Source organism: Corylus avellana, chromosome 3 (assembly GCF_965113065.1).
Source record: "Corylus avellana chromosome 3, dhCorAvel1.hap1.2, whole genome shotgun sequence".
Taxonomy (NCBI): domain Eukaryota; kingdom Viridiplantae; phylum Streptophyta; class Magnoliopsida; order Fagales; family Betulaceae; genus Corylus; species Corylus avellana.
The window spans coordinates 6,731,034-6,758,394 of NC_142492.1; the positions used below are offsets into that span (position 1 = coordinate 6,731,034).

Genomic DNA, 27,361 nt, shown 5'->3' on the forward strand with positions numbered 1-27,361 from the left:
CTTATATAACGCAAAATACTCTAGGACACTGATTTTGGTAAGTTGGTTTTAAGTGAAGTTCTGTTGGCCTTTGTGGTACAAAACCTTGATTAGCTGAAGTTTTTAGAAATTGGAAAGCTTTATAAACATGAAATTCCTGTGTCACATTTGGTTTTCAGTGCATTAAGAGATCATAAATTGTGTTGTAAATTAAAACCTCTTGGATAAAGTGGCACTTCAGTTTAAATTGTGATCTGGTATAAATCAGGTTCCCATTTTTATGATTGATTCACGCATGCCATCTTTGCAAAATTTTCATGGTACAATGGGATGGGTACTGTATGCATGGTTGTAGGTTTGGTTTATTAATCATCCCACTTGAGGGTGGCCATGAGGTACCATTTGCATTGTATTAGAGAAGACAAGGCTATGATGTATATATAATAATGTCTAGACAGTTGTGTAAAAATAATTTCAAAAAAATCTATAAACATGGTATAATTTATGCCTCTTTTCATATTTCCCTAGGTGTTATTAGTATAGCTATTAGGCATGACAAGAATTTTCTTATTCTTGTAAGGCTACATTCTTGCTTACCTTTCAAGATAAGTATCTTAGTGCTTTTTTTTTTGTCAATTTTCTATGATATTGGTAGTTGTTGTTAGAAGAATGTAGAAGAATGTGTTAGAAGAATGTAGAAGAATGTATTAGGGTATGAGGGCAATTTGGTCATTTATGTATTTTCAAAGCTTATATATAATATGTGTGAGGTAGGCTATGGATCTTTGAACAGCCTCCTCTTTTCTCTATACTTTATTCATAAAAACCTCTCAACATGGTATCAGAGCCTAGGGTTTATACCTTTTCCTGATATCTTATTCTTCTCTCCCAAATCTTTTTCTTTCTTTTAGTTTAATCGTTTTTTTTTTTTCCCCGGTTCTCTTTCTTTTTTTTTTTCCTCTCCCATTTATATTGCTACTGCTTGAACGTAGTTGAAGTGCTGGGCTTCAAGCCCGTGGTGGAAGATGGCGCTAGGTTCTCCATCGCCGGTGGTATGAACCGCCGTCATCTCCATGGGCCTTAAGTAGTCGTCGATGATCGGTTGGTGCTGTCTGTAGTGCTGTCGGAGGTGTGTTTGTCGTCGTTGGTTGTTTTCCGGCACGATTTGGGTGTCGCCGGCACGGTTTGGTTGTCGTCGGCGAGGTCTGGTTGTCTCCGGCGCAGTTTCGGCGAGATCTGGTTGTCTCCGGCGCAGTTTCGGCGAGATCTGGTTGTCGTCGGCGAGGTCTGGTTGTCTCCGGCGCAGTTTCGGCGAGATCTGGTTGTCTCCGGCGCAGTTCCGGCGAGGTCTGGCTGTCTCCGGCGCGTCTGGCTGTCTCCGGCGTAGTTCCGGCAAGGTCTGGCTGTCTCCAGCGCATTTCCGGCGATGTCTGGCAGTCTCCGGCGTGGTTCCAGCAGTTTTCACAGACAAAGATTGGGTGTTTGGCTCCGGGTTCCTGCTGTCGCGTATTCGGGATAAGGATATCCCAACCCTCAACCGGGATAAGGCTATCCGGTTTCTGGTTATCCCCTGTCCAGACCGGTCCAGCCCTTTTTCCGGCCGGTTCAGTCCATTTTCCGGCCGGTTCAGTCCATTTTCCGGCCGGTTCAGTCCGGTTCAGGCCAGGTTCAAGCCGGTTCAGGTCAGTTTTTGCTAATTTCTCTCGGTTTCTTCCGGTTCACTATGGTTTAGACCTGTTTTTGCTCAACTTCAGTCCGGTTCAGGTCAGTTTTTGACGTATTTTATCGATTCTACCATGGTTTGAGTTGTTTTTGGTTGGCATTCATCATTGTCAGCAAGCTTTGCTTTGAGTTGGGGCTGTTTTGTGTGAGTTTTTTTTTGGTAGTTCATTGGTTGGTGGACTTGTGTAGTTGTTTGCATCTGGTTAGTGCATTATCATGGCTCCTCCTTCCGATTTAATTAATTCTGCCTCTATGGGTCCGGCTACTATGACACTTGTGAAACTTAATGGCAAAAAATTATAGTTATTGGTCACGATCTGTGGAAGTATACTTGAGAGGGAAAGGTCTATATTCTCACTTCGAATATGAGCAATCTCCGGAAGATGACTCCAAAGGCCTTTGGGACCAGGCCGATAATCAGATTATATCTCTTATGTTGAATAGTATTGAACCTCACATTGGATCCTCATGTCTCTATCTTCCTACTGCTAAAGCAATTTGGGATCATCTCCGGCATATGTACTCTGGCGCTGGGAATATCACTCGAGTTTATGAGGTGTGTCAACGATATTTTGGACTAGAACAAGGTACTCAATCTTTAGATGAGTATTACAATCAGGTTGTGACCGTCTGTCGGGAACGAGACATGTATCAGCCACTCTCCACTGACTTGCAGAAAATGGAGAAGCAACGTCAAGATGTGGATGTGGTTCGATTTCTTCTCGGCTTGAAACCTGAGTATGAGTCTGTTCGTGCGCAGATTTTGGGAGGTTCTGGTCTCCCATTGCTTTCTGAGGTTTTTTCTCGGGTTCAGCGTGCTACTATTTCTGATCATGGTTCTTTGTTGAGCATGGAACGTACTGGTGATCGTGCTGCATTTATTGCTGCCCGTGGTAGTTATGGTGGTACCCGTGGGGGGCGTGGCAGTCGAGGTGGTCGTGGTTTTCGTGGTGGCCGTGATTTCCGGGGAGGTGGTCGCATTGGAGGTCGTGGGCCTCGCAAATGCACTCATTGTGGCCGTACCAATCATTCTGTGGAGTTTTGTTGGGACTTACATGGCACACCATCCGGGTTTGCCAATCAGGTTACTTCTCATGAGGGTTCTCTAGCCCCGGCTGGACCACTTGGTACTCCAAGCTCACCCCTTGAGAATGATCTCATCTCCATCCCGAAAGATGAGTATGCTCAGTTCTTAGCCCATAAGCAGGCCTCTTCCTCTTCCACTGCTACTCTTGCTCAGTCAGGTACTGCATCTCACTGTCTTTTATCCTCCACTAGCAACCCGTGGGTTATCGATTCTGGCGCCAATGAACATATGACTGGTTCGTCTACTTTCCTCTCTAATTATCATCCTGTCGCATCACCTAGAAGTGTCACCCTAGCTAATGGTTCCCTATCCAAAGTGGTCGGTTTAGGCACTACCCATCTGAGTCCTGACATTGAGTTGTTATCTGTTTTACATGTCCCTGGCTTTCCTTTTAATTTGTTATCTATTAGTCAAATCACAAAATCCCTTAACTGTTCAGTTAGTTTTTATCCTTCTCTATGCATTTTTCAGGATCTCAAGACGAGGAGGATGATTGGTATGGGGCATGAAGTTGATGGCCTCTATTATCTCGATCTAGCACCCACAATTTCCTCTCATGCGTTGCAGTCGTCGGCCTCCGCTCTTCAGTGGCATTGTCGTCTTGGTCATCCTTCCCTTTCTACATTGAAGCATCAAGTCCCCAGTCTTCGTCATGAGACGTCTGTGCCTTGCGAAGCTTGTCAGCTTAGCAAGCATCATCGTGTCTCGTTTCCGTCTCGTGTTGTTAATAGGGTTTCTAGTGCTTTTGAGTTAGTTCATTCTGATGTATGGGGTCCAATTAATATCGCAGCCAATAAATTCCACTATTTTGTGACCTTTGTGGATGATTTTTCCCGTATGACATGGTTATTTTTAATGAAAAATCGTTCAGAGTTATTTTCTATTTTCCAACTTTTTCGCACTATGATTAAGACTCAATTTGCTCAGAAAATCCGTATTTTGCGTTCGGATAATGCTAAAGAATATACATCTCATTCATTTGCCTCTTATTTGTCTGATAAAGGCATTATCCATCAAACATCCTGTGCTCACACTCCACAACAAAATGGTGTGGCTGAACGCAAAAATCGTCATTTATTAGAAATCGCACGTTGTCTCTTAATTCATATGCATGTTCCCAAACAATTTTGGAGTGATGCTGTCCTCACCGCTTGTTATTTAATTAATAGGATGTCCTCCTCGGTCTTAGATGGTACCTCTCCTCATTCTCTTTTATATCCTTCTTCCTCCTCATTCTCCTTGCCATTGAAGGTTTTTGGGTGTGTTTGCTATGTTCATAATTTGGGTCCCGGATTTGATAAGCTTGACCCTCGTGCTACTAAATGTGTCTTCCTTGGGTATTCCACAACCCAAAAGGGATACCGTTGCTATAGTCCGGTTCTTCGACGCTACTTCACTAGTGCCGATATCACATTTGTTGAGTCTCTCCCCTATTTTTCTGCTACTACCTCTTTGGGTGACCCTTCCCTTGAGCCTGATGTCGAGTCTCTTCCGCTGCCTATTCCTCTTCTCTCTGTGCCGGTCTCTCCTTCTCCTCCGGTCTCGCTACCTCACCACCAACCTGCTCCACTCCAAGTTTATCAACGCCGACTTCGACCATCAGCTCCTGCACCGCCATCATCATCCTTATCGTCTCCAGATCCGCTGCCTCCACATCCATCCGACCACTTGCCTATTGCCCTACGGAAAGGTACACGTTCTTGCACTACCCAACATCCTATTAGTCAGTTTGTCTCCACTCGTTCTTTATCCCCTACATTCTCTTGCTTTCTTTCCCATCTCTCTACTGTTTCTATTCCTAAGACAGTGCAGGCTGCAATATCTGACTCTGGTTGGAGGCAAGCTATGGAATTGGAAATGAAGGCCTTGCATCACAATGGGACATGGGAGCTTGTTCCCTTACCACCTAATAAGAAAACTGTGGGTTGCAAATGGGTCTACACAGTTAAGTTTCATCCTGATGGTTCGGTTGAAAGATTGAAAGCTCGGTTGGTTGCTAAGGGCTATACGCAAACGTATGGTATTGATTATGATGACACTTTTTCTCCTGTTGCCAAAATTTCATCTATTCGTGTTCTTATTTCCATGGCTACTAATCTTGATTGGCCCTTGTTCCAATTGGATGTCAAAAATGCCTTTCTCCATGGGGATTTGAGTGAAGAAGTTTATATGGAGCAACCACCTAGGTTTGTCGCTCAGGGGGAGTCTTCGGGCTATGTTTGTAAATTAAGAAAGGCATTGTATGGTCTCAAGCAATCACCGCGGGCATGGTTTGGAAAGTTCTCTGAAGCGGTACTGAAGTTTGGTCTGCAGAGATGTCAGACAGATCATTCAGTATTCCACTTACATACTAGTGCTGGCTATATTCTCCTTGTGGTATATGTAGATGACATTGTCATTACTGGGGATGATTCAGGAGGCATTGCCCGATTAAAACAATTCCTACAGGATCAATTTCATACAAAGGATTTGGGCAAACTTCGATATTTTCTAGGCATTGAAGTTGCTAGATCTCGAACAGGTATCAACTTGTCCCAGAGAAAGTATGCACTTGACTTATTAGAAGAGACAGGTCTTTTGGGTTCTCGGCCAGTTGATGTTCCAATGGATCCAAATAAGAAATTACTAAAGGATGAAGGTGAATTATTTGAAGATCCCGGCAGATACCGTCGTCTAGTTGGGAAGTTGAACTATCTTACTATCACCAGGCCAGATATTTCATATGCCGTTAGTGTTGTCAGTCAATTCTTGGAGGCTCCTCGGGTTTCACATTGGGAAGCTGTTACTCGGATTATTCGTTATGTAAAGAGACAACCTGGTCTAGGAATATTGTATAGACCAAATGGACATCTCAGGGTAGAAGGTTTTACTGATGCAGATTGGGCAGGTTCTCCTTCAGATAGACGGTCTACTACAGGGTATTGCACATTCTTTGGTGGTAATCTTGTAACTTGGAAGAGTAAGAAACAGACTGTAGTGGCACGATCTAGTGCTGAAGCAGAGTACAGGGCAATGGCTCATACGACTACTGAGTTGACATGGTTACAACATTTCCTTCAGGAGATCGGCTTCTCGACTACTACTCCTATCCCATTATCTTGTGATAACCAGGCTGCCATACATATTGCATCTAACCCGGTTTTTCATGAAAGGACTAAACACATTGAGGTTGATTGTCATTTCATCCGAGACAAGATACTCAATGGAAACATATCTACAGTATTTGTGAAGTCTGGAGACCAATTAGCTGATATGTTTACAAAGTCTTTATGTCGTAACCGGTTAGAGTTTATTTGTTCCAAGCTGGGCTTATATGATATATATGCTCCAGCTTGAGGGGGAGTGTTAGAAGAATGTAGAAGAATGTATTAGGGTATGAGGGCAATTTGGTCATTTATGTATTTTCAAAGCTTATATATAATATGTGTGAGGTAGGCTATGGATCTTTGAACAGCCTCCTCTTTTCTCTATACTTTATTCATAAAAACCTCTCAACAGTTGTCAATGCCAAAAATTGGACCTTGTTTTCTGGCAAATGATAAAAGTAATTCTATATACTTTACTCCCATCCCACTCCTATCCTACTAGGTTGATGTGAAAGTGCCATCAACTCTTCGATTTTATTTATTTTTTAAAATTTTTAACAAGGGGTGGTTTAAGGGTTGATAGCACTACCACATCAGCCTTGTAGGATGGGGGTGTGGTGGGATGGGAGTATAATATATAGCATTACTCATATGATAATAATATTTGGTTTGTCCTTAATTTTCAATCAAATATTAATGGGGAAAAAAAAAAAAAATTGATCGTTGGGATACATCTTTTATGGTTATGAAGGGAAGGACTGGTTAGGACTGGTTAATTTTTGACTTATCCAAAACAAAAAAAAAAAAAAAAAAAAAAATCAAAACAAAGAAACTGGATGGATGGTTGTTCTATGTTTATATGATTTTATTTTTGCTCAACTTTGTTGAGATTCATTGTAATGAAGTTGTTTGGATGACTGATATTTGGAGATTCATCTAGTAAGGCCATTAATATACATGTTGGGTACGACCATAATCCAAAAAATACGTTAAATAATCTTTGAGAGGGTCATCTAGGTAGTGTTGGAAGAGTATTTGGTGTGCTAAGGAGGTCCCATGGGAAGTTGCATTTTTCATATGAGCAGCGCCCTTGGGGAAGATTCTAATGGTGGATAATATTCAAAAGAAAGATTATTGTGGATTGGTGCTGCATGTGCAGATCTTGTGGAGAGTAGATCATGTCTTGCTACATTGCCTAGTAGCTAGGAATTGGTGGTTTTCAGTGTTTTCTCTTATTGGGTTTCGTTGCTGATGCCAAAAGGTCTTAAGAGATGTTTACTTGATGGAAAGGGAGGTAACACTGTTCCACTATGCCTTAAGTGGATTATAGGGTGTGAAAGAAGACGAATGCTAGGCTTACAAACAAATTTTACAAAAAAACTTTTACAACATGATGTGGCACAACATGATTGGAAATGAGATAAATTCAATTTTTGATAAATCCAATCATATTGTGCCGCATCATGTAGTGAAAGTTTTTTTGTAAAATTTGTTTGTAAACCTAGCATTTTTCGTGAAAGTAACAATAAGACATTTAATGGTGTTAAGTGCTCTCTCTCCCTCTCTCTCTCCCTCTACATTTTTTAGGTTAGCAAGATAGTTTTCTGCCCTAGCGGCGGCGCTGTTTAGGCGCTGTGCGCTAGGCTCTGGTCAGCTGCTATGGAACGGCGCTTCTCCATAGAAGCGAAATCCTTTTGCCTGTCAGCGAAGGAAGGGTGTCCTGATCTTCGGTTGGAGGAAAAGAGAAAAGGGTTCGTAGGGGTAATTTTCGTGAGCCAACCTTGTGCTTCATGGTTGGTGGATATGGTCGAGGAGGCGAGTCAATCTCTGTTGAAGGTTGATATCACCAAGTCATACCATGAGGGCGACAAGGCTTTGATGGTGCATGGGGGTGTTAATAAGGCAGGTAGTTTCCTGGAGGTGGCCGTCTTTGCTGAGGGAGGTCGTAAAGGAATCATTTGGCTACCTGCGGGCCGTGGAGGGAGGGGATGGCGTCGGTTTGCAAATGAATTGCGGAGGTTGTTGGGTCCAACAGCCTCTACGCACCATGTTCCGGGGACGCAGCTCAAGCTTGGTTTGGGAGAATCCATCTCTGGATGTCACCCAGGGCGTTCCTTTGCGGAGGTTCTTCGACTGGCGGCTGGTTCTGAGGAGCCTTCCGTTGGGAGGAGGGTTAGATCTTCGCAACTCATTGATCTCTTCCTGGTGAAGGACTCTTTCGAGCCCGGGTACGGTGAGTATGAGTCGCGGGTGATGGTGGACTGGTTGGAGTTGGAATCGCCGGATCCTGCTAATCTGGCTACATGTTTTATCCCGACGGCGGATCATACGAAGAAGAAGAAGAAGAAGAATAAGACGTTGCTAGGTCTTTTACGTTCTGTTTTGGGCCGGGTCTTAGCTGGGTTAGTTAAAGGACTTTTAGTTGGGCTGGGTGTTCGCGAGTTTGGGTCTTTCCTTAAGCCCAAACATGCTGGGTATATCAAGACAGCTTGGCGCAGGGGTGTGGTTCTGCCTCGCCGGGAGAGATTGATGTTCCGGCCGATCGTAGGGAGGCGTGCGTATCTGAGGTATTTGCGCCGGTCGCCGGTGGTCTCGTCGGGGTTTCTAGCGATGATTCCGAGCTTGCGTTGGTGGGGCTGTCGTTGGCGGAGGTGCATCCGGAGTCAAATCAACTGGTTTGTGCGGTGGGGTCTGTGTCTCTTGAAACGGCGACGGTCCCTGTTTTTCCGATGAAGGCTGCTCTGTTGCCGGTGAATACCCAGAACTAGTTGTTGACTCCGGTGAGTACCCATGTCTCTCCTTTGTCTCCGGTGGTGGTCTCTGCTCCTCCGGTGGGAGCTGGTGCTGTTCCGGCGAAGGAGTTTGAACCCATTAAGACTGCTCCGGCGAAAGGGTTGCTACGTCGGGGGTTTTTAGGGTCTAGAAATATTTCCTCTTCCTCTCTGCCTGAGATGAAGGAGGCTTCATTGTCGGTAAAGGGCTCTAAGGTTGTAGTCGAAGAGTCACTGACCTGTTCTATTTCGGGAAAGCATGCGGCTGAGCTGGGTTCGAGATTAAGCGAACCTTTTCCTCGAATGTCGGAGAGTGGTGCTCCGATTTATTCCTCTGTTTCCAAATCTCAAATAGGGTATGCCTAGAGGGTGAAGGAGAAGCTTGCTAAGCAGTTGCAGAAGAACAAGGAGCTGTTTGCCGACGTTGTAGCGGAACCCTCCGAGAAGGGGGTGGGGAACTATTCGGAGGTGGTTATAGATGCGGTGAATTTCGCCTCCAATGTGGGACTGTCTAATGGTGAAGGAGGTGATGAGAAGAGTTTTTTGAATCTCTTTTCGAATATTGAAGAGGAGCGGGAGCCCTTTACCTCTAAGGCAAAAGGGAAGCGGGAAATCAAGAATTTAGAATGCTCCATCAACTATGAGGTTAGAGAGAGACTTTCTCCGAAGCAGTACTATCGCCGTCGGGGTTGTGTTGGAACCAAAAATGCATTCTCCTTTCCTCCAGAGGTGCATTAGGGTTCTGGTTTTTTTTGGGGCTGGTGGTGGGTTTGTGGGCTTCAGTGTTTGGGTTTTTTGGGTTCTTGCTTTGGTTTTTCGTTTGGTGGTGGTTAGTTGGGTTGGGTTTCTTTGGGGTCTGTTTTTTGGGTTTTTTTGGGCTACCTATGTATACTCTCTTGTGTACTTAGAGGCGCATTGCGCTTTTTTTTTTTGATATATACAATTTACTTATCAAAAAAAAAATGGTGTTAAGTGTTTGTTTATATGAATGCTTATCAAAAAAAAAAAAGTCTTTGTTTATATGATTGCAGTATGACTGGATGCTTGCGTTAGGTAGTTTCAGTGCTTATTCTTTTTTGGATTTTCCTACTCTGCTGAACATTTCGTTGTAATGTTAAGATGTGTATTTATACACTTGTATGCCTGCTTTCTTTCTCATTTAATAAAATTATCTTTACTTGTCATCAAAAAAAAAAAAAAAAAAAAAGTCTTGCAGTAAACTCCAACAAGGTTTGGTGTTGGTATTGAAGTTTCTGTAATGATTTATCATCTGCATAAGCACTGATTGAGCTCTTTCAGTTGTTTCAGCAATAACACTGCAACTTGATATATATTATTTTGCAGATTTCCTCCAGATTTGCTTAACAAATTGAGTACAGATTGTCTTGTCATGCAAAACCATCGTGTAAGTGGAGACAAAATTTGTCATGTTTGCTTCTAGTTATGAATATCATAATTTTTTCTTGCTTAATTCTAATGCTTCTTGTGATTTGCAACAAGCATTTAATTTCTTGTTTCATGAACTAAGCATTAATTCCCACATATCATGTTGTATTACCCTTTTTTTTTTTTTTTTTTTTTTTTTTTGGTATTAGTGTCATACACTGGGAAATAATCATATTGGGAATCATTATAGATTCCCAACCTTGACGAAGTCTGGTATGAGTTGGGAATCTATAATAGTCTCTATGATTTGGGTATCTGTAATAATTATCCTCTTTGACCCAGTCTTAAAGTTGCATTTGGACTGAAAACTTTATGAAAGGGATTTGGGTTTTGACCTTCAATCCAAATCGCTTTAATGAGGCATAAAATATATAATTCTTTGACTTCAATGGAACCAAATGACATCTCATCTGTTAAAAAGGTGTCGAGGGTGATCACAGGTTCAAACCTATATCTGTATGTGCTGTGTTTGCCTATCAAAAAAATTAGAAGAAAAAAAAGGTGCAATTTATTTGTTCTTTTGTGTTTTCTTTACATCCTGTTGTCTATTTTTACAGTTGTATGTTTTTAGAACCATTTTGGTTATATCTAGTTTTACCTGTTTTCTGAGGGTAAAAAAATAGATTATCTAAATTTATCTGTTTTCTTAATGGGACAGTATGGAATTTCACCTGAAAGGTTTCAAGAGAACCAGAATCTATCCAGCTTTTTTAAGATTTTGACTGCTAGCACAGATGAAGATAATAAGGTACTGAATGTAACCGAGCCATTTTAACTTATATGATTCACAAAGTCTCATGACATATTTGACTAAATCTGAGAATCCTGTGAGGGATTTATTCAAATCTTTGTATTATTCTATCCCCTTGAAGCATTCTGAGATTGATGATATTTATATCAGGTCTATGTCTCCACAGTACATGCACATAGTTATCCCGTGACTGCCTTCCAATGGCATCCAGAGGTATTCTTATATTGTGCTTCTCATTATCTTTTTACACATGATTATCCACTAATGCATGATAGCAAGTATCTGTTTACTCTATGCATTCCATATTTTCTCATATGCTCCTCCATGATTAGATTTTGGATGTCTCTTACATTATCATCTTGGTTATAGAAAACATACGCTAGGCATTTCAGTAGCAAAGGAACGTTAGGGCCTAAAATGTGATACCACATTGATCTCAATTATATGACATGAGTCTCCTTGAAGACTTCTAATACATTCTAGTTTCATTTAGAATAAGAACCTGTGTAAGTGTGTTAGTGTTTTTTTCTCCATTTTTTTTTAATCATGCAAATTCACTACCGTTTTGGAGTTAGCTGGCAAAACTGCACTCAAGTTTATCTTCATATTTTTAGTCATAGTTTTTCGCTGACATAATGATGAACAAGCATGAAATTCCTTTTGGCTACTTGAGCAAATATTTAGAATCTATATAATATCTTGAATTCCTCTGCTGAAAGTTTCTTTGTCCCTGGTGCAGTCTGTCAAGTGTTCCACAATGTGATCCAAGTTGTAGGCCAGTTATTATTTTGCCTTGGCAAGAAATACTTATTAGTTGTTTCTCATCTTATCACAGAGCCAACTTCCACTTACAGTTAAAAGGCTTTTATAAGTTGTTTCTTAGGGCAGATCTGAATTTAAAGAATAAACAAACAATATCGTGGGAATGAGTGAGGATTTAATAGTTGATGCCAGATCTCCAATACATGAACAACAGGCGTGAGTTCAATATAAAATGTTTTTTTTTTTTTTGATAAGTAATAATGATATAAAAAGCGTAGAGGGGTGCAACCCACATACACGGGAAGTATAAAAGAGAGCGCCTAAGAGGGAGAAAAATGAAAAAGGAAATCAGAGAAACTGATCCCTATAGGAGCAAGCCAAGCGGCTGTCCAGGAATACAAAGTAAAGAAGAAGAAATTGGTCAATTCCTCTATGGTCCTAGTGGAGTTCTCAAAGCATCTAGCATTCCTTTCATTCCAAATACACCACATAAGACACAGAGGAATCATCTTCCACACTACCGCACTTCGGGACCGACCTCCCGACCACCAGCAATCGAACAAGCCCCTCACCTTGCAAGGCATGACCCAATGCAATCCAAAACGATCAAAAATAGTATGCCAAAGAATGCTCGCTGTCTCGCAATAAAGAAGAAGATGATCGACTGACTCTCCATTCTTCTTTCACATACAACACCACTCCACTATCACAAAGTTCCTCTTCCGTAGGGTGTCGTGAGTCAAAATCTTGCCTAAGGCCGCGGTCCACCCAAAAAAAGCCACTCGCATAGTCACCTTAGTACGCCAAATGCTCTTCCAAGGAAACACCTCACGATCTAAATTAGACAAAGCCTTGAAAAGTGACTTAACCTCGAACTTGCCTTTCTTAGACGATGACCATCGAATACGATCCTCAGAACCTGTGGATATCTTGCAAGAGTACAACCGGTCCAAGAAAGCAGAAATCAAATCCATCTCCCAGTCCTGTACGGGCCGCACAAAAATGACATTCCACTCGACCACCCCACTCCTCCACATGAAGTTATCCTTCACCCAAGCTTCTTTATGTCTGGCAATGTTGAACAAGGACGGGAAAGCATGCTTCAAAGCGGAATCCCCACACCAAATATCATGCCAAAAACGAACTTTCGAACCCACCCCCACCTCAAAACGGATGCCTTTGGCAAAAAAATCCCAACCTTGACGAATGTGTTTCCATAAGCCCACACCATGGGAACCCGAGACCTTCTTTGTGCACCACCCACCATCCTGATCTCCATACTTAGATTTGATAACCTTATACCACAAAGCCTCACTCTCATTCGCATATCTCCAAAGCCATTTTCCTAAGAGAGCTTGATTAAACTGATGCAACTTTCGAATGCCAAGCCCGCCGTACCGAAGGGGACGACAGACTTGATTCCAATTGACAAGATGCATCTTAGGCTCGTCTCCCATCCCTCCCCATAAGAAATCTCTTTGAACTTTCTCAAGTCTTTTGGCTACACTCATAGGGATCGGAAACAGAGACAAAAAGTAAGTCGGTAGATTAGAGAGCGTACTCTTAATGAGGGTTAAACGACCTCCTTTAGAGAGATACATTCTCTTCCAACCTGCCATCTGACGCTCCATCTTTTCGATCACATCATTCCACATAGCTGTATCCTTATGCGCCGCCCCAAGAGGGAGACCCAAATACTTCATAGGCAAATCGGCAACACTACACCCAAGGATATCTGCTAAACCCTCAATGTTCTCCACCTCCCCAATAGCCACAATTTTAGACTTTCCAAGATTCACTCTCAAACCCGAAACAGCTTCAAAACACAAAAGAATGAGCTGCACATACCGGATTTGCTCGATCGAAGCTTCACAAAAAATCAAGGTGTCATCAGCAAATAAAGAGTGAGAGACCACCAACTCCGATAAAACCCTATTTCCCACCGAGAAGCCAGTCAAAAAGCCTAAGTCAACCGTCGCATTCACCATCTTACTCAATGCCTCCATAACAAGCACAAAAAGTAACGGAGAAAGCGGGTCCCCTTGCCGAATTCCCCTCGAGCTATTAAAGAAGCCTTTCGGAGAACCATTCACAAGAATGGAAAATCTTACCGACGTAATACACCACTCTATCCAAGCCCTCTACCTCTCGCCAAAACCACATCTATGCAGCAAATACAACACAAAGTCCCAATTAACATGGTCGTAGGCCTTCTCCAAATCTAATTTGCAAAGAACACCTGGCACCCCTGACTTCATACAACTATCCACACATTCATTTGCAATAAGAACCGAATCTAGGATTTGACGACCCCCAATAAAAGCATTTTGAGAGTAGGATATGATCTTACCCAACACAGTTCTCATCCTGTTGGCAAGAACCTTAGATACAATTTTGTACACCCCTCCCACCAAGCTAATGGGCCGAAAGTCCTTCATCTCCACCGCTTCCGCCTTTTTTGGGATCAAGGAAATAAAAGTTGCATTCAAGCTTTTCTCCAGCTGTCGTCTACAATGGAACTCGGCAAAAACAGCCATAACATCATTCTTAATAACACCCCAACAAGCTTGAAAAAAAGCCATGGAGAAGCCATCTGGACCCGGAGCCTTATCACCATCCATACCTTTAACCACCTCCCAAACTTCCTTTTCCTCAAAATCTCTTTCTAACCACCTTTTATCCTCCTCATCAATGGACAAAAAAGGCTGGTTGTCCATTCTAGGTCGCCACGTGCTTTGTTCCGAATATAAGCTTTGATAATACCTCACAATGTGATCTTTTACCTCAGCCGGATCATCGGATAAAACGCCGTTAATACGAAGCACTTCCACACGATTATACCTGCGATGAGAGTTAGCCATTTTATGAAAGAAACGAGTATTGCGGTCCCCCTCCTTGAGCCACAAAACTCTCGATTTTTGGCGCCAATGAATTTCTTCACACAATAAGGTGTTCTCCAAATCTTTCACCATATCCGCCTTTTGGGCCTTCTCCTCTTGGGCTAAGCCCCTTACCTCTGCCAACTCAACCAACTCCTGAATACCTCTCAACAGCTCTTTTTTCTTCCTCCCAATGTCCCCAAACACCTCCTCATTCCACTTTTTCAAATCCAATTTAAGGGATTTCAACTTCTTAGCTAGCACAAAACTAGGTAAACCCTCCACCGAATAAGACCCCCACCAAGACCTAACCTCATCAACAAAACCTTCAGCTTTAAGCCACATATTCTCAAATCTAAAGCATTTATTACCTCCGCAAAGAGCCCCGCAATCCAATAGTAAAGGGAAGTGATCGGAAACCAAGCGCTGAAGTCTTCTTTGTGACACTGCAGGGAAATGATCTTCCCAATCCGAGGATATCAAGAATCGGTCAATCCTAGACCAACTCTCATTTTCTTGATTATTAGACCACGTAAATTGACCCCCCATCATAGGCATGTCCACCAAGTTGTTCTCTGAGATGAAGTCCGAAAAAATCCATCATGCTAGTGGAATAGTACAAAACACTGGAACGCTCACTAGGAAACCGAACAATATTAAAATCCCCTCCAAGACACCAAGGAACCTCCCACACATTCATCAAACCCGCCAATTCTTCCCAAAGGGCCCTTCTTTCCCCATCCTCATTCGGACCATACACTCCCCCAAAAGCCCACTTCCAATTGTCCTCCACATTTTGAAAAGAGCATGCCAAGGAGAAAAGCCCCACACAATCCTCCTTACACTCTACCACCCTCTTATCCCACATCAATAAAATCCCCCCTGACAAACCATTAGACCCTTTAAACTTCCACCCCACATGTTGACCTCCCCAAAGACTATGAACCACCTCTCGGGAAATAACCTCCATCTTAGTCTCAATTAAACACACAATATCTACACTCCATTCTTTCAAAAGACCCCTAATACGCAACCTTTTCTTGAGGGCATTCAACCCTCTCACATTCCATGCTACGATGTTAAGCTTCATTGATCCACCAATGTGCCCCTCTCACACTCCTTGAGCTCCTTAATTCCTGTTGGGGCTGGAACATAGGCAGAGATGCCTCCCAAAACAGAATCACCCTGCATTCTAGAAGCTTCAATAGAGTTGAATAAAAACTCCAAATCCCCTTTCTTCCCTCCATCAGGTATGCCAATTTTAGGGCAAAAATTGAGACAATTATTAACTACCCAGCTGGAAGAAATCATCCCTGGCCCCAAGTCCTCCAACCCAGCTGTCTCTGAGGTACTATCCTCTTCCAAACCAGAACCAGGCCCAATAGGCACCATTGCTGGCATACATTCCACTCCTTTCTCTCCAACAAGAACCTGCTGACTCATACTGCTTGTCTCCCCCCGACAAAACTCCTGCAAACAGCCCCCCCCTACCATTCCTATATTCGGACGAGAGAGTATCTCCACCGGAAACTGGACTGATCCCTCATCCGTACCTGCCCCAGCAGCTCCAGGCCCCACATGACAAATCGGCGACCTCTGAGGATTTTCCGGCAAAAATTGCGTCTCCGGCACCCTCTGGGTTGATTCCGGCGTCGACCCCAAATATAAAATGTTATGACACAAATTGTAGGCGAGAAATTTCAGTACCATTCAAATACCCGACTTTGAAGCGATTACCTCTTGCTCCACCCCATGTACATATTATAGTAAGTAGTATAACCATCTTAAGGCTAAAGAACGTTTCGCTTTTTGCTCACGACCTGGCTATGTAGTCCTAAGAATGAAATGTATAAAATCTGTAACAAATGTAAGTGGATGTGCATAGCCTGCAGGCAAGTATTATTCCAATTTTTGAATTCAATGCAGGTGGTTACTTTTTTTTCTTTTTCTTTTTCTTTTTTTCATCAGAAGAACAAAAAAAAAAAAAAAAAAACACAACCAATCAGGCCCTTTTGTACCGCGTGATGGTCATTTTATGTAAGATTTAAAACAAAAAAAAAAACACACGTATGTTTTCCTGCTTTTCAGATAGTGTAGCCCATGAGCATACTTGTAAATTTTTTCATCCAAACTAGAGAGGATTATGTTGGCTCTACCACATTGAGTAAACAATAAGGGAATTGGAGTAAGTGATACCTTACAATTGATATTATTTTTAGTGCTGAATATGTTTTGTACTTGGTCGGATGCTATACCAGAAAAGAGATAGGTTCATTATGTAATGGTCATTTGATCAAAGATGTATAATACTAGAGTATGATGATGAGTTGTCCAAATGGATTCATTAATGTCTTAGTTGGCTGATGTGTGCTGTGTTACAGCTTTACTGAACTGCAATATAGTTGCAAACCTAAATCTTTAGATGCATGTGTCAATCTCTCTCTCTCTCTCTCTCTCTCTCCCCCTTATGTTTTCTTTTTCTTCTATTATTGGGGCGGTGGTAGCACCAGTCTGTGTCTCATATATATGCACTGTGCAGAAAAACGCTTTTGAATGGGGCTTATCAATGATTCCACACTCGGAGGATGCAGTTCAGGTGACGCAACATGTTGCAAACTTTTTGGTCAGGTTAGTTCTTTAGACTTAATAACGTGAAAAGTTATGATCTAGTTAATGGAGCAGATTTTTAATATTGCAACCAACTGTCCTGGAGTTCAAACATTTGACAAGCCAACAATATCACCATCATGTTATGTGTGAAAATGTAGGCAACAAAAATGGTTTCTCAAATTTTTTAATTTAATAGGCCCTCAGAAGTCGGTGATAAGGTAGAAAGATGTTTTGCATAGCAATACCTAAAACCAATTATAAGGAAAGCCCCATTTTCTTACGATCAATATTTTAATGAAGACCTTGAAGGAATAATATAGAATGTGATGAAATCCGTCCGAACTGATAAAAATTGAGAAACCCTGGAGTGTACTGTTGGTGATATATTTGGCAACTTGGAAAAGTTGGATTAGGTTTCCACCCAGGCAGGGAATGAATTGGCTAATTTACTCTTCGTTAGACTCACATTAATATTGAGTCTTGAAATACAAATATGATTTTAAACCTGGACACTGTCCATCCCCCTCCCCCCGTTGGAGCTGTAGATAACTTTTTTGCATGGATTTTGACTCTTACGTATTTTTGACATCATATTTAGGTCTACAGTCCTACTGCTGAACAAAATCAAATTGCTCCCTTGCAGACCTATATGTTTGTATTATTTTGTCATATTTCCAAATGTCTGTTTTTTCATTTTTTTTTCCCTCTTAGGCTACTTCATCCGAGTGTTTTTAGTAGGAAAAAATGAGATAAAAAATGTTGGTATAAAGTGACAATTATATATATATAGCCTGAAATTTCAGAATATTCTGTTGAAATGTTGTCATACTTCAAATTATGTTCTGACCAAGACCTAAATCAGGGCTTCTTTACAAATATTCGCTCTGAACTGAGTTGACCCCTGTATTTTGGTGCAGTGAGGCTAGGAAATCATTGAACAGGCCACCTGCTGGAAAAGTACTGGATAATCTCATTTACAATTACAGTCCCACATATTGTGGGAAGGCTGGGTAAGCCTAAATAGCCTGTAAGACTGCATTGTGTTATTGCTTGCACATGGATTTACTGATTGAATTTCATTTGCTCTGTGACTGTAGGAAGGGATACGATGAAGTTTATATCTTTACATGACCATCCAACCAAATTCTCGAAGGTCTTTTGATATGTGCAGTGTACATGGTAATTCTTCTGGACTTTAGAGTTGGAAAATTGGAGATTGTTGGAAATGTAAACATTAATCATCATTTCAACTAGCTCGTTCCATCCTCTAAATTGTGTTTTTTCATGTTGTAAGATCATATGTATCTACTACTATACTGTCATGTAATATTATGCAAACTCTCACCCTTGAGATCTCTGTGTCCATTTAAACGACAAAAAAGAGGATGTTTGAAGTGGGGAAAAATAAGTAAATGAAAAGTAAGGAAGTAAAATTAAAGACATCGTGATTATTTAGATTTTTTATGGTATTTTATTATGTACATTTTCTCAAATCTTAATCATTATTTTCAAATTAAATGAAAGGATTGGGATTTTTCTTTTCTATTTAATTAGTAGATGTATAGCTAATGTGTTTAGTAGGGGTGAGTTTGGTAATTGGTTTAGTTGTTCATGGGCAGTTGTCTTGTTAAGGAAGTTAGTTAGAGTGGAGATGTATTTTTGTCTTTTCACTTTTTGAGAGGACAAAAATACCCTTTCACTATAACTAATTGGATATTTTCCCGTTCATTTGGATCCTAATTCCTTGTTAAGTTGGTGGCTGAGTCCTTTATTTAACTAGGGCTTCCAGGAGGAAAGAAAATGGAAAACATGTTGTACGTGGATTAATGCTAAATGTCTTTATTATGTTCCTTAAAAAATATGTAATTTTTAAAATTATTATTGGATTAAAATTTAATAGTAATTTAGCACAAATTTAATAGTTATTTTAAAAGCTACATTAATTTTGAGGAATACAAAACAATTAAAACATGTATCATTAGTCCATGTATGTCCTACTTTTTTAGGAGAGTGGTATCTCGAATTAGCTTACCTTTGTTTGTATTCCATTTTAACAATGCCATGTGACCAATTTTCTAGGATTGTTTGAAAGTAAGGTGTTTTATTTAGAATCATGGTTTATGTAATTTATAATTAACTCTATATGGTATCAAAATGAATTCAGAAGTTTGAGGTATATTGGTATACCAAAAAAATAATTTACTCTTTACAATTAAATTTCATCCATTGAGTTAATAGATTTATTTAGTGTGCCACATCAAGCCAATAAAATTGCGACATGTGGCACACATAATTAAATTACATATAAAAAAAAAAAAAAACACTTAACTATCAATCAATTAACTAAATCCTTAATTTAGGATAAAAAAAAATCATCATTTGTTAAGAAGCAGTTCTCTTAAATAATTAAATTATTATTAAGCATAAATACGGGGTCAATGTTTTTATATAAGAAAAAGTCAAAAAGAGGACTCTAGTTTATTTAATAAGGGTGATCATTGTATGATATTTTTCAATACCTGAAACGTCAGAACTGACTAGTTCAAAAACTGTTGGTTTAATTTTCACACTCCATTAATAAAAAAATAAAAAAATAATATTATCATTCTTAGAAGCCATGACATGGTCCGTCATCCAATGTGGACTTCCCAACGAGGACCAACTTGCAAGGAACACGTGTCATTCCTAGAGTGGAATCATTCCCCCAAGTGCCCAAGTATGTGGAAAAATAAAAACATCGGCATACTAAATACTAAATAATAAATAATTAGAAGTGAATCTTTGATGACCGAGATTTTGATGGTATTAACTACTAATATCAATATCCCACGCGTATGGAGTGATAGATTAATTAATATCCCACGACATAACAACCAATTATTTGTTAATCCCACATCAACCATTATGTGATTTTATTTTTGTTTTCCTAAATTCCTTTGTCATGCAACATTAATATTTGAGAATAAGGTTTTTCTAATAATCAATCTGTCAATCAATTAATCATGTAAATAATATTTTAAAAATATTAACCTAGCTCACCCTTCATATAAACTCCACTAAGTTAAAGAAGTTTTTGTGATATAAAAAAAAAGAAAAAGAAGTTTTTACTTGATTAAATATAAAAAATACTGTTAAGGGTACTAAAATTTTTACTGCAAGTCTTTTATTATTCGCCACAATTTAGTATCCACACCAACACCTATTTCACTGGTTTAATCGCCATCAACTTCCGAATTAAAATCAATACCACCAATTTTTCCTCCTTCAATGGCTTTAGGGGAATTGGTGGTTTGCGGTTCCATGAGGTGAAATGGTGATTGGAATATGAGCTCTCGTGTTGGAATTTTATATAGGTTCTCTCACCATTACCGTTCAAATTGCTAGAGATCCCAATCTCATTTAATATTGAAAAAAGTAGGAGGTTCTTAAATTGGAGGTGAATGGTCTAAACTCTTTTTCTGTATGGATTTAGGGTGATAAAATATATTACTACATATATGAACAAATCAAGTCAACTTACTAGAAAAAAAAAAAAAAAAAAAAAAAGTCAACTTACTACAAGAGGTGTATCTTTTCAAGCCAAAATTCAATTTCCTTTATATCTAAAGATAATTCATGAAAAAATGTTTGAGGAAGCACAGCATGCCTAGAAAATCATCAACGAGATGTTTCTGTTAACAATATATAATTAAATACTAATTAACAATATAAATTAGTAGCGGAATAATTTAATTATATAAATACCTTCGGTTATTGCTTTACTCAAGCGTAATGAAGAACATATTTCTTGAACAATCAGAGAGCTTACAACAGAAAAAAATATAGAGAAAAAAGGTTATTCTTACCTATACCTATCAATGTCAAATGATAAAATATACATGGCTTTTTATCGATAGGTTAGGGACCTTTGTTCTTAATTGTTATTGATTTTGTTTCTCTCATCAAGGAGCAAAATCATTCAATAAAATAAATTTCATAACATCCTTTTGAGTTCCATAACATCTTTTGCTAGAATATATATATATATATATATATATATATATATATATATATATATATATATATATATTTGAAAATCAATCAACTTCATTGATTATTGAGAAAATTGCTCAAAAGAAACTTGAGACTGTATGCATGATGGGTAGTCGTCCACCCAAAGAGTCTTCCCCTATAAGGATAGTGTGAATCTTGACAGGCTATGTGCTATCTTTTGCTAGAATAAATTCCCCAATATAGTAACCATAATTATAATAAATACTGTAAATTAAAATGTGACATAAAGGCAATATCTTAAATGAATTTTCTTACAGTTTCTTTTCTTTTTTTCTTTTTAATATTATTTTTATTCTATGCTAACTAGATCCACTAATATGTCAAATTCTAAATGAGAATGCTAGTTATGCGGAAAAACCATCTATGAGAACCATATAAGAAAATAATGACATTGGATTAGTTTTTGAAAAAAAAAAAAAACAGATGCATTTGAAATAAATAATAAGAATATTCCAATTAGAATACTCATGAGTCATGAAGACAGAACCAAAGCCAGTATCACAGATTCGCAATCACAATCACAATCAAGTCCATTTAATCATCATTTTTCATTGGGTGAGGTAAGTATTAGATCCATTATCACAATCAAGCCAATTTAATCATCTTACCCTCCCAATAAACAAAAAGACAAAAAAGGGAAAAAAAAAAGAAAAAAAAGAAAACAGAGGTAAAGGAAAAAGCATTTACTTAGGGAAGGAACACCGTTGCTTTCCAATAAGGAAAAAGAAAAAGAAAAAAAAAAAAAGCAACGTTATTTCATAAGATAGTGATAATGATGGCTCATCCAGCCTAATACCCTATCATGTTAACTATGTCAAATCATATTGAAATTTACAGTAATTATCTATTCAAATTATTGTAATGATGACTCAATAATTTGAGCAAATAATACGAGAAAGAAATATCTATCAAACTAAATTTTGAATTGTTTGACCGCCTATTCGAAGAAATTACTCTTATATATGAATATTTTCATTTTATTTGTCCAAATTACTACCAATTTAAACAAATAATTATCATAAATCCCTATAGATTAAACAGTGTGCAAGCTTTAAGAATTAACCTACTTTTGTCTTCTTTCTTTTTTTCCCCCTTAGCCTAATGTTTTGGCCCCTACTAGAAAAGTCTACCTAGCTCTTTTTCTTTTTCTTTTTCCTTTTTTTTTTTTTTTTTTTTTTTTTTTTTTAAATATGGAAAAAGGGGAAGGGAAGAAAAGTCTAGCTCTTAATTCTGACCAAATTACCAATAAAGTCTACTCACTAAAACTAGTTTACAATTTTATTCTCACAATCATCTTTTCCATAAATGACTCGAGCCCTTAAAATAGAATAGGATATATTTCCAAAAAAAAAAAAATAAATAAAAAAATAAAGAAAAGAAAAGGGTAAGCTTTCATGAGGTCGACCTCAGGTAGGTAAGATTGTACTGAGCTCTACCCAATTGTGCCACCTTTCCATCACATCTGTAACAATTACCAAATTTCATCTCTATTTCTTTCTCTTCTCATCAAATAATAATAATAATAATAATAATAAGTTAATGCAATGGATAGTATCAAAGTTATTAGAACAATCTTTGTCAACTTCATAAGAAAGACAGAAGACCCTAACACATCGTACGGTCCTGGATTACAACAAAAGCATACCAAGGATTAATTGTGCTATGAAAATGAGTGACACTCCTTGTAATATTTTCCTCTATAGGAAAAGAAGTCGGGTCAAGCTTTTTCTTTCTACCTATTCTAGCGGGCAAACGATAACATTGAGCATTCAAGAGATTCTTAAACCTCTTTCAAAATAATGAGTTTGTATATATAAAGGAATTGTGTTCATGTACGTGGCTTAACAACCCAAAATTTATTTGAGTGGATGAGTCCCGTTTATGCTATCTCACAAAAGTTACTAAAAATTGCTACAAATTTTGATTAATAATTATCGTAAATTTTAGTCCTCATATCGAACCCAATAACACCTTTATTTCTTCACATCATTTCTACTGCATTTGAAATAAATATATTCGTATCTAATGGTGTAAATGATGTTACATTATTTAAATTTTATTAAAAAACATGTCAACATTAACATTAACATTAGAAAAATGTTACAGTTCCTTTTGGTGTTCTTCTGATCTTACGTGAATATTATTTTATATTTTTTTTTTCTTTTTCCTGATGGATCGGTCATGTTATTTTTTTGCTTTTATTTATTTATTTATAAAACAGTATCCACATAAGATCAAAAAAATACTAGAAAAAAATAAGAAAGAATCCTAACATTTCTTTTAACATTATTTTTAAATTTAAATTATTAAATAAAAATATCCTATTTTCATTCCAAAAAATCGTAGAACTCAAATTCAAGGAGAGTTCATGGATGGGGCGGGGGGCTCCCATAATAAACAGGGGCCCCACGAAGCGTGTGTGACCGCGTAACAGGAAAGAGGGAGCGGAGGGTATTTCCGTCATTTGGGCTCATTTTATGGCTCCCCTTAACTGTCTCACCGAATAAGAGAGGCGTGTATATATAGGCCCCCTCCATACTCCTTCTCTCCTTCAATCTCCCATTTCTCCGTGCCTTCTCTGGTCTTCAACTTCCTTGTCTGAAACTCTCTCTCTCTCTCTCTGGCCTAATTGGTAAGCACAAAGTTTTGGTTTCTGCATTTCGTTGGAGTTATCTGTGATCTGGGTGTTTCTCAAATTTGCTAGATCTATGATCAGCGGTGAATAATTTTATGTTAATTATGTGATTTTCTTTTATTTAGTGAAGGACATTTACTTTATATGATCTGGGTGCTTTTTGCGCGTGTGTGTCTCCTATGGGATATACAATTGGGATCTGGTTGCTGAAATCAGATCTGTTGAGAAGGGTTTCTTAGTTTGATTATGGGTCTGTGAATGTACATGGATCTGGTGATTGTTTTTGCTTCTGTAGAATGTGTTGGATCTGGTAACTTGTGTTGGGTTTTGATGAATGATCTCCGTCTGCTTGTTTTTGTTTTGGTTATCTGTTTGGGGCCTGTTAGCTGCTTTGAAAGAGAGGAGGAAAACGAATTATCATTGAAACCGTACATATTCTGTTGTTTAATTTCTAAAAAGCTATTGAGAAGCATCTTGTTCATCAATTGTTTAAATGTGGAAGCAGAGGGTGTTGGGAGTAGATTTTTTTATTCTTTCTGTTACTTTTTGGGCAAGTGATCTTTCTGTAGCAGATGCAAGAAAATGTGCTATTTGTTATGGGATCTATTTCTATATTTCGTGTTTGTTTATCTGGTATGAAACTTTACTTAACTCAATGTAGAGACTTAGTTATCTGTAATGTTTCTTACGCAGACATTGCTTTGATATGGCTACTCATACCCCTAAGAACATCCTTATTACTGGGGCTGCTGGGTTCATTGCTTCCCATGTCGCCAACCGGCTCATCCGAAACTACCCTGACTACAAGATCGTTGTGCTTGACAAGCTTGATTACTGCTCAAATCTGAAAAATCTCCTTCCCTCTAAATCATCTCCCAATTTCAAGTTTGTCAAGGGGGACATTGGCAGTGCTGACCTTGTCAATTTCCTCCTCATCACTGAGTCTATAGACACTATAATGCACTTTGCAGCCCAGACCCATGTTGACAACTCATTTGGTAACAGCTTTGAGTTTACCAAGAACAATATTTATGGTACCCATGTCCTTTTAGAAGCCTGCAAGGTCACTGGCCAGATCAAAAGGTTCATCCATGTGAGTACGGATGAGGTCTATGGGGAGACGGATGAGGATGCTGTTGTGGGAAACCATGAGGCTTCTCAACTCCTCCCAACAAACCCATACTCTGCCACAAAAGCTGGAGCAGAAATGCTTGTTATGGCATATGGCAGGTCATATGGGTTACCTGTAATTACGACGCGTGGGAACAATGTTTATGGACCCAATCAGTTTCCTGAAAAATTGATCCCAAAGTTCATCCTCTTGGCCATGCAAGGGAAGCCTCTTCCAATTCACGGTGATGGTTCCAATGTGAGGAGTTATTTATATTGTGAAGATGTTGCTGAAGCTTTTGAAGTCATTCTTCACAAGGGAGAGGTAGGTCATGTTTACAATATCGGTACGAAGAAGGAAAGGAGAGTTATTGATGTTGCCGAAGATATATGCAGACTCTTTTCCATGGACCCAGAGAAAAGCATCAAGTTTGTAGATAACAGACCATTTAATGACCAGAGGTACTTTCTAGATGATCAGAAGCTGACGATATTGGGATGGTCAGAGCGGACTACGTGGCAAGAGGGGCTGAAGAAGACTATGGAATGGTACATTAACAATCCTGAATGGTGGGGTGACGTCTCTGGGGCACTGCTTCCTCATCCAAGAATGCTGATGATGCCTGGTGGGATTGAAAGACACTTCGATGGGTCTGAGGAGGGCAAGTCTGCCTCTTATGTCTCAAGTAATACCCGGATGCTGGTTCCTCCTTCCAAAAGCGTTGGCTCTCCTCGAAAACATTCCTTGAAGTTCTTGATCTTTGGTAGGACTGGTTGGATTGGGGGTCTGCTTGGGAAGATATGTGAGAAACAAGGGATTCCTTTTGAATATGGAAAAGGGCGTCTAGAGGATCGGTCATCACTAGTGGCAGATATTCAGAATGTTAAGCCAACCCATGTTTTCAATGCTGCTGGCGTGACTGGTAGACCCAATGTAGACTGGTGCGAGTCTCACAAAACAGAAACAATTCGCACAAATGTTGCTGGGACCTTAACCTTAGCAGATGTTTGCAGAGAGAATGGGCTCTTGATGATGAATTTTGCTACAGGGTGTATATTTGAGTACGATGCGGCACATCCCGAGGGTTCTGGCATTGGGTTTAAAGAGGAAGACAAACCCAATTTCACCGGTTCTTACTATTCCAAAACCAAGGCTATGGTAATTTATTCGGAATCATTATCTATTCCTATATCTTTCTGAGATTATGCATTTCTTCTGATAATTTCTCTGAATTTTTCAACCAGGTTGAAGAGCTGTTGAATGAATATGACAATGTCTGCACTCTAAGAGTTAGGATGCCGATATCATCCGACCTAAACAACCCACGCAACTTCATTACAAAGATCTCTCGTTATAATAAAGTGGTTAACATTCCGAATAGCATGACCGTGTTGGATGAGCTTCTACCGATTTCAATTGAGATGGCGAAGCGGAACTTGAGGGGTATATGGAACTTCACAAACCCGGGGGTTGTGAGCCATAATGAGATTCTGGAGATGTACAAGGATTACATTGACCCCAACTTCAAGTGGGCTAACTTCACACTTGAAGAGCAAGCCAAGGTGATTGTGGCCCCTCGAAGCAACAATGAGATGGATGCCTCAAAGTTGAAGAAAGAGTTCCCCGAGTTGCTATCTATCAAGGACTCCCTGATTAAGTATGTGTTTGAACTCAACAAGAAGAACTCTGCAGAGTAAACAGTTTCAGTTGTAGACCTCTCACTCTCAGGTTCGACCTCTCTGCATTTTGCTCTAGATACTACTCCACAAGGCTCATCAACTCCACCACTTAATTCATTGTTAGCTTCGTATAATTATTTCAACTGTTGTAGAAGGTGGTCGTGAGGGTAATTCTATTACCTACATCTTTCATTTTGACTTCACCTATATTTTGTAATTTAGTTTGCTTAGTTGCTTTGAGCAAGAAACTTCCAATAGGGGGTTGTATTATTTTTGCAGTCTATCATCTAATATGTGTGGCGTTTCATTCTTTAATAAGTGAACTTCTGGCATCCATTCAAAGCAATATACTTGTGTCTTTATGGCATTTGATCTGCAGAAGAAAGTCAATGGGATCGAAGTGTTTTCTTTTTTTTCATTCATCTAATTTAAGTGGGTTCTGGGTTGCACAGGAAATTGCCCCAAATTTCAGTACTTTGACCCTCGTGAAGAAGTAGTAGGAAACGTTTCACTGCTTAGACGAAGGAAAAAGAAAAAAAATTAAAAGAGAGACGTTTCGCTCCTTTCCTCTCAATTTCCTTATTAATAATTAAGAGAAATGATATACATATTTGACGAGATTTTTACTATCACGTTAGAGAGTATGAACACTTCAAGAATGTGTATTGTGTAGCACTCTTTAATAAAAGACTTGAAAGTACGGTTTTTTTTGTACACTTGGCAAAACAAAAGTAGAAGGAAAGAGTGATTTTACAAAGCCAAAAAGCTCGAGAACCAATTTTATCACCGA

At 39.2% G+C, this 27,361-nt stretch overlaps 2 protein-coding genes across 2 annotated transcripts in view; both read left to right on the plus strand.

Moving 5' to 3' along the window:
- LOC132175090 (gamma-glutamyl hydrolase 2-like) overlaps positions 1-18,548 on the plus strand; it is a 36,572-nt gene extending 18,024 nt beyond the window's left edge. The window contains exons 5-10 of the mRNA XM_059586907.2: positions 9,990-10,050; positions 10,750-10,839; positions 10,993-11,055; positions 17,023-17,111; positions 18,011-18,103; positions 18,191-18,548. Of these exons, the coding sequence (XP_059442890.1) occupies positions 9,990-10,050; positions 10,750-10,839; positions 10,993-11,055; positions 17,023-17,111; positions 18,011-18,103; positions 18,191-18,224 (430 nt within the window). The 3' untranslated portion in view covers positions 18,225-18,548. The remainder of the gene's footprint in view (positions 1-9,989; positions 10,051-10,749; positions 10,840-10,992; positions 11,056-17,022; positions 17,112-18,010; positions 18,104-18,190) is intronic.
- Positions 18,549-23,653: 5,105 nt separating this feature from the next.
- On the plus strand, positions 23,654-26,946 carry RHM1 (rhamnose biosynthesis 1). Its single transcript, XM_059586375.2, has 3 exons — positions 23,654-23,778; positions 24,475-26,050; positions 26,137-26,946. The coding sequence occupies exons 2-3, from the start codon at positions 24,488-24,490 to the stop codon at positions 26,587-26,589; spliced, it is 2,016 nt and encodes a 671-aa protein (XP_059442358.2). The 5' UTR covers positions 23,654-23,778; positions 24,475-24,487; the 3' UTR covers positions 26,590-26,946.
- The last annotated feature ends 415 nt before the right edge of the window (positions 26,947-27,361 follow it).